We start from the raw sequence: 14,649 nt of genomic DNA on the forward strand, positions 1-14,649 counted from the left end.
CAACATTTTGGCAGACAGGTTCAGTGCAAATTTCACACCCCCCTCTCTCCCCCTAAATGGCCCATAACTATACCAGAAGAATGTACAGCCCCGGCAATCACTGACACACAGGTTAAAACAGCCCTATCCAAAGCCAAAATCACAGCCTCAATGGGACCAGACAGTGTCCCAGACTGTGTCTTGCAAGAGCTCCAAATGAACTAACCCCTCACCTAAACACACTGTTAAAACCCAGCCTCTCTACAGGCTACATGCTCACAGAGTGGCGTACAGCAACAGTTATCCCACTCCACAAAGGTGGCCCCTCAATGGACCCCGGGAACTATTGCCCTGTAACTAGCCTGGTCTGCAAGGCTATGGAGTGCATCATCATGGAACTCATTAACAGAGACATTGGGAATGTCGAGACACTAGACACAACCACGTCAGCTTGACTGAGTGCAGATCATGCCTACTGAACCTGTTTGATGTCTTACAATCACCTAGAATTTAGGCGAGGGGTGTGTTAGTTTACACATACTACCTGGACCTCGCCAAGGATTTTGACACCATTCCCCACTCAGGTATTATTTATAAACTCGCCAGCCAGTACATACACCCATGCATCACAGGTTGGGTTGCCAACAGGCTTACACATAGAACCCACATTGCAATCTTATCAGCCTCCAGGTCCAACTCTTAAACAGTCACAACTGGTGTCCCACAGGATTCAGTCCTGGGACCCCTACTGTTTGCCATATACTTCTCAGAGGTACAGGCAAACAGAGGTGGACTACAGCAGACCATGTTCAGTGATTACTGCAAACTGGGAGCCATAATTGACAGTCCAGCTGTCCACAGACGTCCTTCATGGGGCCTCACATAGACCAACACAAGGTGTCAAAGTCATGGCCTCCAGCTAAAGGCCACAAACTGCATGGTCATTCCATACTGGGAAAACTAAACACCCACATATTAACACATGAGTGGCAGCCACTTTAATATAGATGAGGTAATGCATATGTGGGGACTACATTAGATAGTGATCTCTTCTTTGACAATCATATCTCCAAAGTAGTTAGGACATCCTCCTATGTAGGTCATCTGATTACTTAAGGGTTCGCATCTAGACATACTGAGGTTATTGTATCCCTTTACTCTTCACTCATCAATCCCATCATCGAGTATGATAACCCATTTGGGGTGTACCTCAGAAGACACATTCAACAGCTGGAGGGTCCACGAACATACCTCGCCAAGAAGATTACTGGCCTCAGACATGTGTCCTATGCTGCCAGACTGAATAAACTCTTGCATTACTCAGTGGCATCTCGTTTACTCAGAGATGATCTTTGCTGGCCAACAAAGCCATGTTCAAGTTAGGCTTAATGGATATGCTCCACCTATGGGAATCCATGTCACAGTGAGCCACACACTGTAATGAGCTACACCTTGCCACAACCATAACTGGAAGATGCTGGAGTGACAGATTCCTGTCACAGATACTCCCCATGCTTTGGAACTACATCCCTGATTACATTATATGGAGCCCCTCACTAACAGTCCAGGGAAATCTTGCAGAGTGGATGGGGAACAGTGAATACACCCCAGGAATCCCGCAATTGACTCTGCTCCACAGAGAAGCAGTTAGTTAATCAATGGGATGGTGACAGCTGACACATTTTGGCTAGGCTTATGAATGGCCTTGGGCAGTTAGCCAAGTACCTACCTATGTACCTATGAACCTATAAATGCAGTATCAGCACATGCTGATAGCTTAATTTACTGTTCAGGTGTTGACTTACCTTGCACCAATTACAGTTGTGTCTGCAATAGTTCCTTATTTTTCCCGTATCCTTCCTGTTTCTGCTCTGGTGCGTGCCACGCACAGCCATCTACCGGGTTTACAATGCATTTTCATCCATGTTCACATGCACATTCGGTTACCTTGTGTCCTCTCAGCTAAGCAAAGCTATGGCTACTTCAACACACCCCTATCCTACAGCTTTGCTTAGCAACAGGTAAACCGGATTAGTAATGCTCCAATATGCTTACAGCAGAAGGGGCACAATCCTCTCTTGATGTCATCTTTATCTCCCGGACACACCTTGGTGTTGTAACACTATACTGTGAAGTACATCCTTACACCAGTGGGTAATTTGTGACTCACTATTACTCCTCTCATTTGCATGGCATTGCCTACTAATTCCTAGTTACCGTGCAGAACACTGTCACAGCCCCTTAGCAACCCTTGTGCTATGGTGTGGTGTAGCATGTGTGCCACTGACTATTATGGGAAAATCATGAAAAGTGTTACATTGCAGTTTTATTCCATATATTTCTATTTTCATTGTGATCCCATTTGAGAACCGATGCCCTGCGCTTTAACTTCGCGTTAGTGTGGGCATAACATTAAATGTTCATTTTTATATTTTGTGCATGTTTTTTATGCCAATGGCTATATATTTAGCCATTGGCATATATTTACAGTGTAATACATGTGTTTGGTCCGATGTCATGACTCCGATTTTATGTTTGCAAAAATGTAAACTGTTTTTTTTCAGTTTACATTTCTGCATGCTTACACTACGCCTGCACCACTACCTGAATCGCTATATACCTTCATTTGCATGCTACACTGCTGCACATGGGGTGATTAGGATACATGCACCAGGAGCTGTGCGGGCATAGTGTACAAAGGTAGTGCACGTGGAAACAGCTCGTACCTGAATCGCTCGGCAGACATAATTGGTGCTGGATCACCGATGCTACGCCTGCACCTAGCGCAAGTTTCATGAATCCCGGGGCTAATCTTCCCCATTACAGCACATTATGACAGTTGGGAAGTCCGCTGCCTGTTGGGTGATCTGTCTCAAGGTGCATTTTGAATTCCACTGTGACACAAAGGTAGTTGCTCAGCATAATGCATCTGATGTTATTCAAGTGCAATTAGCGTGGGGGTGTACATATCCTTCAGGAATATGGACACAGCTGTGGCCCATGTGTTTCAATAAAGGATAATGGGCAAGAGGTGAGGTATGTGTTATAACATGGTCATGCAGATGCACTCTCCGGAGCATTGAAACTTGTCTCAGCTACTGCACAGATATGTTCTCCATGTTAGGGATTGACATGTGTGTGTCTGTATAGTGTTTTTGACATGTATCATTGTGTAGCGAGACCCACAGTTTATTGCTTGGCTGTCCCTGCAACAGCAGTGGACCCTCATGTGAGCCATGCATGATGAAGGCACTGTAGGGGAAGCATGAGCCCTAGGCAGTATCCGGATTCCCAGGGGTAACAGGTACAGGCCCTGTCTTGCAAAGCCTCATGGTCTGTCAACCATGTTATCCCTGGATGACAGATACTGGATACCCTGTGACATGCACCACTACACTACACAATTGTGAAATACAATCCTTTTGTCCCTGTACTGCAGTATCATTTTGCCCAATGGCAGAATGCTACCAAGGCCTTGGTAAATCCCTGCATGGGCTACAAGACCTGACAGTTCCTACATGTGTTTCCATGTAGTCCAGGCTACTGCATCACAGGTCCTGCACAACAACATGGAATATGCCAGAGCCATGTGCATAGTTCAAAAGGTGGTCTGAGTGTATGACTATGTAGCTAATTATGGCAGACAGGCAGCTGACAGTATGTATGCCGTCGTATAGGTCGGTGTGTAACATAGTGCTAGAGTTTGCATTCAAAATGAGTACTGTTGGGCATTTTTCCAGTCATGTGTTCAGAGGTGTGGCACAATTATGGAAACTATGTCATACAGTTTGTATATTTTGGTGTGAGTCTCTTCTTGCTTGGGGGGGTCACTTGTTTGGCCAAATACTTAGATGCGTCAGTGAATGTGTGTGATTTCCAGTAGTGTGTGTGGGTGTCCTTACCGTGTTCTGGTAAGGGTATGCGTTGGTTGTGTTGATGAACTGCATGTGTTAACCTATACCTCATGACTGTCCAGTCCAGTCATGGCTATAGACTGGGCTGCCTTCCAGCTTACCCCTGTAGCTGCATCCCAAACAATGTGTGGGGTGTGGTCTTAGGTGGGTCTGGCAGTGTACATGGCATAGAGATTACATTCCCCCAGGATGGCCACATACACAAAGCTGACATTAGGAAACACCAGTAGCTGACTAGTGGACTTGCCTGTATGAGCAGTCAGTACTACAAGTACCAAGTACTGTATTTAGTTTACGTATTGCCTATGAAGATGTTTTAGACAGTGATGCTCACATGTAAATATCTGTGTTATGGACGTGACAACACTGGCTATTACGGAAACATTGTAGCTACCTTTAGCAGCAATCCTCCTCTGAGGAGCACATCGCATCCTGTTAGTTGATTACAGATGATGCAAGTGTCTACATATCCACCAGGACCATGAGCTCTGTTGGGCACAGACACCCACTCTCCAAACAGAGTCATGTATCAATAGGCTCTGATGCCACTATCAACATGATCAGGATATAATCAGATAGTGTAAGCCATCACCTATGATTCAGCTATTACACATGGGCAGCTGTCTCCTACATCTTATGCTCCTACTGCAGATGTTATGCTGCAGATAAAGATGATATGCAACCTGTTTCATTACCAGTGCTGTGCACTACCTTACATACGGTATGTGCAGGCAGCTGTTAGGTTAGTAATGAGAGGTTGGGCTGTACAAACCTGGTAGTTCAACCAGTGTGTCTGTACTCTCAATATCCACTCTATGTAGGTGTGCACATAGCCATTTGGCCCAGCCCTGTAACAAGGGTCACTACACATTTGCATAACATGTACACATGCATAGCCATTATTGCTTGCAAATGATAGTAGAGAGGTGGATATTACATGTGTTATGTGCATGGATAGTTACCTGGCTCTTCCAATTATCTTTGCTATCATGCTGCTAATCTGTCAGATGAATACTAATGCTATGTATCTTGTCATTCAGTATTGTATTTGCCAATAAACATAACTACTGTTTGCATAACATAACAGAACTGCTATGTAGAATAGAATACAGATCTGCCTAGAATACTGTACATTACACAGTTATTGGCACAATATACCAAAATGCACACCATATTTGCACTGTAAGCCCACCTTTAACCTGTTCATCTTACTTATAAACCCATACATATGTCGAATGTTACAATAGATCAACATATACTATCCCCTGTTATAGCACATACTTGTTGGACCAATCCTGACACTGACAGTGACTGGAAGCAAATTGGTGGCTCCCAAGCCCATATCATCCCTTGTGGTGTATGTGGAGTGTGCCGTGTGACCTACAGCAGGTCACACATAAAATACTACAAGCATTACTACTGCTCAACAATACATTGCTACAAGATAGCTATTTCCACTATATGCATTGATCACACTGTAATTCTTACAGTACAGCTACTACATACACAGACATACTACATGTTATACATACCGTTTTAGTAATCGGAGGTGTTATTAACTAGTGTAATACTCGTTTTCGGTTCATCTTTCAGTGTTTTTAACTGTCCTACAGGTAGATACAGATGGTTTAAATGTGTGACAGGGCAACATTTTATAGTTACAGATCAGTAACATGTGCTATCCCGATAGCCGATTGGTGTTCCTAAGTAGCTAATTACATGCATATCAGCTGTGCTGCTACTGCCTTAGCCAATACCATGGCTACAGTGGAGTATAATTGAGTATTTCACTTGGGAATTGTCCCTTTGCCTTACTTGTGAGGAAGACAGTGTGGAAGTTTTGTTTGGTATATATTGCAACAGCTGTATGGAGACGAACAGTAATATATTGTGTGTAATACCTAGAGGAGTTAGTCTAAATGTGGGTACTGCTGTTATATTTCTGAACATTGCTACTTGTGCAGGGTTTTTCTGTACCTAATACTTCTGCATATGTTTCAGTCTGGCCAAGTTGTTTGATCAGCTCAAGGCTGCATAGCTATGCATATAATGTTAGGGGGTTTACAATGTGCTTACCAGACATATTTAGTTTGGTGGTGCTGTGTATCATACTGTGCTGATAATCAGTACTCGGTAACACTTCCTGGTGTATGAAACTTTCAACCCTTTGAAACGGGATTAGTTCATACAAACCCTGTTACATCAGCAGCTTTTCAATTGTATAACGACAATTATTTCACATAGGGCCATGTTAGTGTGTCTGTGTCCAGGTATGTTAAGGTTTCAGCAGATGTTGTACAGTAGTTGCATAATTGGTTATGGTATGACAGTATGTATTGATGTAATTTTTTCAGTTGTGGGGTAGATGTTGGTGGACATACACAGCACATGCAGGTGTGTAGGAACCCCTTTTATACAATGTCTATATGTATGTGGGTGTTCTTTCCCTAAGTGAACACTTATCCTATAGTGGACTAATACTATGGTAACTGCAGGCTGATTCATTAAGACACTATTAAATGTTTCCTGTATAGCATGCAGGTACTGTTAGTCCTTGAATCCTTTTGGCAATACATCGGAATGTAATAAAGATTTGCAAAATGAAAGCTGTCTATGTAATTCTGTCATGGATATTTGCAGTCATTGCAGTTGTGTTGGTAACTGTGTCCATAGAACATATTTGTAATAGTGTATTGGCATATACTCTTCATATGTTATCTTCATATTATTTGGGGGGGGGGGTGGAATGTCTGATTGCTATGGTCCATGTTATACTCAGATATGACCACTTCAGATGCTGTCTACAGACATGTATGTATGTGTGTGTGTGTATATATATATATATATATATATATATATATATATATATATATATATATATATATATATATATATATATGTGTGTGCATATGTATATAGATATATACATTATTGCATATGTTTATCTGCATCTCCATAGATGTGTAGATGTTTTTAACCTATTTATATCACTTCTGTGTCACTGTTAGACAGAGGCAGAGTATACTAACCTCGAAAAAGGGCATAGCAAAATTCATTTAAAATGGGTGGCGAAAGCCATTCTGGCTAGGCTTATAAATGCCCTAGGGCAGATAGACTAGTGTGAACCTATGAACCTATGAACATATATATGTAGACCTGTATACATTGACATCTCTATGTATCTCTCTCTCTCTTTCTCTCTCTCTCTCTGTATATATATATATATATATATATATATATATATATATATATATATATATATATATATATATATATGTATATATATATATATATGAGCATACACCTTTAATTGCGTACATGGCAGTTTGTCCTATTTCATCACATTCCTCCCTTTTGTGTTTTAACCTGTCTGCATACACAACTTGGATAGGTATGTCCCAGGTAGCTTAGTGTTAGGTTACTCTTAGGATGGAGTACATGGGTGCGGGTTCTACTCCTGGAAGGTGTTATTATTTTACCTCTCAGAGTAGGCACTGGTAGGGGAAGTGTGAATAACACACATTTACGCAGTTGTGAGCAGGTTTGCCCATGGTCTGCATGACGTTAAACAAAGGTCAAACTTGTGAAGTGCTTCTGCGTTAACTGTGTTTCAGGGCCGCTTACCGTTGTGCAAACATGTGGAAACCCACTTACAACTGCTTAAGAGTGCTTTAATCCACCTGCATCCAAAAGCCCATATTCTGGCCCTCAAAATAACCTAACAGCCCTTGCAGGCTCTTGAACCCAGGACCATGAACACCACAGTCACTGACTTTACCATTAAGGAATCTGAGATACTTACTGATGTGATGATGTTTAGAATATACATTGTACTACAGTCATTCATCACTACTGAAAACAAATGTGATAGTCAGCTGGTGTACATATGTCTGATACATGTTAATGTTCATATGTTTGTGAAAGTAGGTGTTGCAATGTGACATGACAGGGTGTATTATGAAAGAGTAAGGTTCTTGCTTTGTGTCCTCTTTATATTGTCCCCTTACTCCATGTATGCCCCACTAGTTCACTTATTGGACATCCGACCCAGGCCCTCCTTGATGTTTGATTGCATTACCCATCATTCCACCCCACCCCAATCTTCACATACACAACCACCACCCCTTCTATGGTGAATTAGGTTAATATTAATTATTATAATACCAGGGCTGCATTATCCAGGAAAAATCTGAGTTGTCTATGGACATCAAGGGAATAGAGAATTCTTTCTCCCCTGATTTGTGGGCTTGGGAAGAAGGTGGGCATGGTAACGGCCTGATTAACGGACAATTTGTTCACAACCTAAGGCAAGAAGGAGGTATTGGCCCTTAACAATACCCTATCCATCCGAAAAATAAGAAAGAGAGGAATAGCCATAAGGGCATGTTTTTCAAGTTCATAATATGAGTGCATCAGAGGATGTTGGCTTGAAGGCAGGGAGTGTATCTTTTTCTAATGCAGAGTTGAAGCCCTAAGCAGCAGGGATAGCTTTCCTTGGGGATTTCTGGTGCAGTACACAGTTTAAGAACTGTTTTACATCTAGTCTAGCCAAAAGAGGAAGATCCAGAGGTAGATAAGTGCATATAGCTGAAATGCATCCAGTCATAGATGAGTTTGCTAGTCTGCAGAAGCTCACACAAACAAGAGAGGACCAGTGGGATGATAGCCTGAACCGGGTCCTGTTCTTTAGCCAGACCCCATATAGAAAATCTTTTCCATTTTTCTATGTAAGATTTCCCAGTAGTAAGTTTTCTTGCCCTTGGAGCACCTTGGGCACATTCTCAGATAACTGATGTATAAGAGGGATAAGAATCCTATCATCCATATTGTAAGGTTGAGGGATGACAGGTTGAAATGATGAAGTGAGTGTCTCTGCTGTATGAGAACGTCCCCTATGGAGGGAGGTTTCTCCTGAATACCCAGGCTAGGTGGAAGAAAAAAAAGAACCAATGCTGCCTTGGCCAAAAGGTAGTCCCTAGTAGACTCTTCACATTCTTTTTGCATCTTTAGAAAGACGTTGAGAAGAACAGAAAGTGGAGGGAAGGCAAATAGATATCTCCCTTTTCAAGGAAAGGATACTGCATCCATTTTCAAGCTTGATGACAGTAAGTACTGGTGCAAAAAAGTGGGAGTTGTTTATTGTCGATGGAGGCAAATAGATCTAGGCCCGGGGAGAAAAGCTCCTAGTGCAGTTTTACAATAAAAATCAACAGTTTGCAATTTATACATAGTTCACAAATAAAAATCAACAGTTAGCAGCTTATACGCAGTTTGAGAATGAAAATAACAAGGCAAACACAAAATGGTAAGAAAAACATTTGTGGGATGTGTCATCACAGAGTATTCTGAGGACATAACAATAACAGTACGTGAAATAGTAAAAAACATTTGAGGAGTGTACTTTAAATAAAGCATAATTAGGTAATTAGGAGAGTAAGCTTTACAAGTTCCTAAGTAAGTGAGGTGAAATGGGGGGAAGTAAGAAGCAAAAGAGAAAGAGGTGGATAGAAATAGTGGAGACGAGTGCTAGGATGACAAGAATGATGAAGGACAGTAGTGGTGCAGTGGAAGGAGTCAGGTGGGATGAGAACAGGGCACTCCCAGTGAGAAGACAGGTCTGAATGGAGTAGGTTATTAAAAGTGGAATAGTTGTAGGTGGTTCGAATGTGAGGAGGAATGGAATTCCATAGTCATGCTAGGGAGAAAGATAATAGAAGTGTCCCTGGACTATGTATAGGCTTGTACACTTCCAGGAGGTTCTGATTACTGGACCTAAGTACTCTGTTGGGCTAATGCAGTTTGAGGGTGGAGGACAGTGTGGGACAATTCGAAGGTTTGAAGATAAATGTATGGGAAATACAGAGTTAAATGTAGGCAAGATAGTTAGGCAGTTCCAACCAATTTAAGGAGGGCAGAGCCTCGCAGTGGTGGGAGGAGGATTTGGATCTGGTAGCAAACTTAGAGATCTTATTGTAACAGGAAGGGAGTTTAGACTTTAGAGAGTATTGAAGATTAGTAAGGAGAGGGACACTGTACAAAAGGGGAGGGGATAAGATAGGTAGTAGAGAGGATGTGTTTGGTGGAGGGAATAAGATAACGACTATCGTGATATAACACATCCAGTTCTCGATGCATTTCCTAATACTAATTTGTAAGTGTATATCGAACGTTAGTTGATCATCAATAAGGACTTCTAGAAGCTTTGTGTGGGGAACTAATTCGATTGGGGTCTAGTTTTGGCTAGTTATAGAGAGAGAGTTCTTATCTATTTTGGTGGATTTTAAAGGGGTAAATATCATGATCTTGGATTTTGAAGGGTTGAGAGCAAGGTGATGGTTCATCATCCAAGACTCAGTGCAAGAGAAGGCATATTGAGTTAGCCTCTTGACTTTGAGGAGGGATTTAGCAGAGCAGATAATGGTAGAATCGTTGGCATATTGGACCAGTTTAGCATTTGGAATAAAGTGATGAAAGGCGTTGATGAAGATGTTGAATAATAAAGGGCCTAGTATATAGCCTTGTGGGATGCCTGTGTGAGTATGAAGGAAGGAAGAGATGCAATTTTTCCATTTGATTGCTTACTGGCTATTAGAAAAATAACTGGAAAACCAGTTGATGTAGGAGGAAGGATTGAGATGAGAGAGTTTGGACAGGTGAAAGTTACGTAAAACAATGACTATCTGCAGTATGACTTTAGGTTCTTCAGAAATAATGAAGGGCTTCACCTTCTTGTCATGCTAGGGAGAAAGATAATAGAAGTGTCCCTGGACTATGTATAGGCTTGTACACTTCCAGGAGGTTCTGATTACTGGACCTAAGTACTCTGTTGGGCTAATGCAGTTTGAGGGTGGAGGACAGTGTGGGACAATTCGAAGGTTTGAAGATAAATGTATGGGAAATACAGAGTTAAATGTAGGCAAGATAGTTAGGCAGTTCCAACCAATTTAAGGAGGGCAGAGCCTCGCAGTGGTGGGAGGAGGATTTGGATCTGGTAGCAAACTTAGAGATCTTATTGTAACAGGAAGGGAGTTTAGACTTTAGAGAGTATTGAAGATTAGTAAGGAGAGGGACACTGTACAAAAGGGGAGGGGATAAGATAGGTAGTAGAGAGGATGTGTTTGGTTGAGGGAATAAGATAACGACTATCGTGATATAACACATCCAGTTCTCGATGCATTTCCTAATACTAATTTGTAAGTGTATATCGGACTTTAGTTGATCATCAATAAGGACTTCTAGAAGCTTTGTGTGGGGAACTAATTCAATTGGGGTCTAGTTTTGGCTAGTTATAGAGAGAGAGTTCTTATCTATTTTGGTGGATTTTAAAGGGGTAAATATCATGATCTTGGATTTTGAAGGGTTGATAGCAAGGTGATGGTTCATCATCCAAGACTCAGTGCAAGAGAAGGCATATTGAGTTAGTCTCTTGACTTTGAGGAGGGATTTAGCAGAGCAGATAATGGTAGAATCATTGGCATATTGGACCAGTTTAGCATTTGGAATAAAGTGATGAAAGGCGTTGATGAAGATGTTGAATAATAAAGGGCCTAGTATATAGCCTTGTGGGATGCCTGTGTGAGTATGAAGGAAGGAAGAGATGCAATTTTTCCATTTGATTGCTTACTGGCTATTAGAAAAATAACTGGAAAACCAGTTGATGTAGGAGGAGGAAGGATTGAGATGAGAGAGTTTGGACAGGTGAAAGTTATGTAAAACAATGACTATCTGAGTATGACTTTAGGTTCTTCATGAATTAATGAAGGGCTTCCCCTTCTTGTCATCATCAGTAACTTCAGTTGTTTTGGACTTGCAAACTTAAAATGCCATCCTGACCTCCAGCTGGGTTGAGGCAGTAAGAGTCTGGGCAGGTTTCAGGTGTACTGTGTATACATTCTAGTCTGACTGGGCAGCAGTGTATTCAGGCCTAGAATAAATATTTTTTTTCTTATGAATGGGTAGGACATGTGTCTGCCACCCTAACTTGGGTGAGACATTTTAAATGCTGAGTTTTCAAATAGGAATTGAGTGAGAAAAGTTGAGTTCTTAAGGTCTTAAGAACAAAAGACTGACAGACCACACAGTTTTTATAATCTTGCCCTGTCCCTAACCAGAAAATGCACTGGGAGTGGAGATCCTTGTAGGTAACCTACCCACCACAATCACTCTTTCTCCTTCTAGCTGAACTCTATCAGAACAACAAACAGCAATGTAACTGAAAAAAAGAAAGGAAGGTTCCCCATTGGGGCACCTACCTGTACCAGTTAAGGCCAATGATACCAAGAACCACATGTAGAACAGACCAATGGGTGTGAGACATGTGTTCAGACTGGAGGCAAGACAGTCTGAGGATTTATGCTCATACATCCACTTATGTGCCTAACACCCACGGGCCTATGTCATAACATCGGATATATGGATCTATGGAAGGTTTTAGCATTGGTTCCTCATCTGGATGTCTTTGGTTTTAGGTGAAAGCCAAAAAATCACCTATTAGGCAGCCAAAGCCAAAGTACTCTTTAATATAAAGCATACAACTCCACAGTTTAGCACTTTCATCTTAACTGGACTTCTTCAGAACTGTGGAAAACCAAACTAAAAGGCAAGTTAAAATAGTAAGCGAACTTGCCCCACCCCCACCAGCATCAACCAGTGAAAGACAAACTTCAATTAATGCCATAAAGGAGTGTGTCTAAGACTTAAACAACAGAAGCTCTCCTTAGTTCACTAATAACAGAAACATTGTCATTAAGACCTGGAAAGTTTGAAGCATCAAGTTTCAGTTGCCAAAACATTTCTCTGTGCAGAAGCCTATTTTCCCAGTCACCACAGTAAATAGATCTTGGCACCTGTTCTAATACAAAAAAGGTACATTCTGTAAATCTCTCATAGGCTAAGGAGTGTCTTGCAAGTGCACTTTTACAATCACTTTTCTGAATACTGTACAAGTGCTGATAAATACACTTAGAAAAGACGTTTTTAGTTTTGCCTATATAGAAGGCTGAACATGCCTCACAAGAAGCCATGTATACAACTCTATATGTCTTACAAGTGCATACATTAGTAATGTCAATCTGTCCCAATATTCTCCTTAAGAAACCAATGTAGTTGGTTTTAATGTAAAGACAAAAGTGACATGACCCACACTTTCTAGTGACTGGCACTCCTTTGGTCATACTACCAGACTTTTCAAGTAACAATTGATAGCCATTGTACCCTGGACAACCAGGAGTGCCATCACTACTCTGGAACCAGGATTCTGTCACTGAACAAATGCTGATGTCTTCAATGCTAAGGAAGGCCTGAAGTTCAGAGATTTTGCTGCAAAGAATCAAGGTATTCAACAGTGATACTTTGATATTACCGGAGTGGGTATCTAACTGGCATTTCTCTGACACTCCTTGATATCTCGAAAGTGAATATCTAACTAGTGTAAGTCTGACACACCTTCATATTACTTCAGTAAATAACTAACTAGTGTAAGTCCAGGATAGCAGTTAATGCTATTGTCGCACAGCACCTGGTTCTCCAGTTTCGTTTGAGTCTGGAAAGCCTTCTGTTTGGAGTATGGGCACCCTTTTTTGCCTATTTGTCTTTTTTCTGGGTGCTGCAGGTTTTTTTCAACATCCTAGAGATGTGAAGTAAGTGAACTGGAGATCTTCTGAACCGCCTGAAGGTGTATATGGTGTGGGAGGGCATGAGTCTGCATGTTTGTGTGTGAGACCTGTAACTGACTGACATTAAACTCTGGATTTTGTTTCACACTATTGTATCTTCTCTCTGTTAAGAAGGTCTTGAGCTCCTGTACAATGATGAACTAGTTAAAATGGGTTATCAGAAAATAAATGAATGAACAAATGATGCAAGCAGATAATGACATTTGTCTCAGATGTATGGCATTACATAATTGTAAAGCTGTGTCCTTAAACAAGTGGTCTACCTTTACATCTACAATAATGGCCTTACCTACACATCCAGAAGTGGCTACATCAGTGAAATGACCCTTTCCAGACTTTAACTGGAATCCTTGCTGACATGTGCATGTGTAACTTCCTTCTGTATTGTTACATACTGAAAAATTACCACAGATTCCTTTCATAGTGCACTCATCGACATCTGCATTTCAGACAAAAAAAAAACACTGTGCATAAAACAGGAAAATGCAAGGTCAAAATGTTTCTTGCCAAGGCAACATGTGTTATTATGTCAATACTTGACACAGTAAGAAAAAAAGTAGTTTACCATACCTTTCTATGAAGAAAAGATGTTCGCATTTACATCAAAGAAATAGAACGTTTTTTTAATCATGCCTTTCTTGCGAGTCATACAGAAGGAAAGACTGCACACACTCTCCCTGGCAACTCCTCCACCATGCTGACTGATATTTGAATACGGGTATCTAGGTCATACTTTGAGATCAATCCCTCTATGCTATAGAGCTATGACAAAATGTATATATATGTATAACTTAATTGCAAAGTGGCTGCATTGCTTTTCAAGTTTTACAACAGTTATAAGACAACCACTGCATACCAAAATAAAGATGTTTGAATACTTAGAAGCTCTTAGAAAATAGCTACAAATATTATTAAGTATAAGCTCATTACTTCTACACTGCATGTCGGAATGCTGTATGGCCAAAAGGAAAAATTAGAAATGAGAAACACGAATAACAAAATGAAACTACACATAGAGGGGAAAAAATGAAAAGTCTAAGAACTATAGGCTGAAATAATACACAGCAATTAACTTTATTGCT

The 14,649-nt window shown here is 41.0% G+C and overlaps 1 protein-coding gene across 1 annotated transcript in view; it reads right to left on the reverse strand.

Moving 5' to 3' along the window:
- LOC122806200 (adhesion G protein-coupled receptor E5-like) overlaps window positions 1-13,999 on the reverse strand; it is a 758,119-nt gene extending 744,120 nt beyond the window's left edge. Inside the window, exon 1 of the mRNA XM_044076430.1 lies at window positions 13,857-13,999. Coding sequence (XP_043932365.1) covers window positions 13,857-13,989 — 133 coding nt within the window. The 5' untranslated portion in view covers window positions 13,990-13,999. The remainder of the gene's footprint in view (window positions 1-13,856) is intronic.
- Window positions 14,000-14,649: the final 650 nt, after the last annotated feature.

The sequence above is a fragment of the Protopterus annectens genome, chromosome 7.part0 (genome assembly GCF_019279795.1).
Source record: "Protopterus annectens isolate FY-2018-M chromosome 7.part0, PAN1.0, whole genome shotgun sequence".
Taxonomy (NCBI): Eukaryota; Metazoa; Chordata; order Ceratodontiformes; family Protopteridae; genus Protopterus; species Protopterus annectens.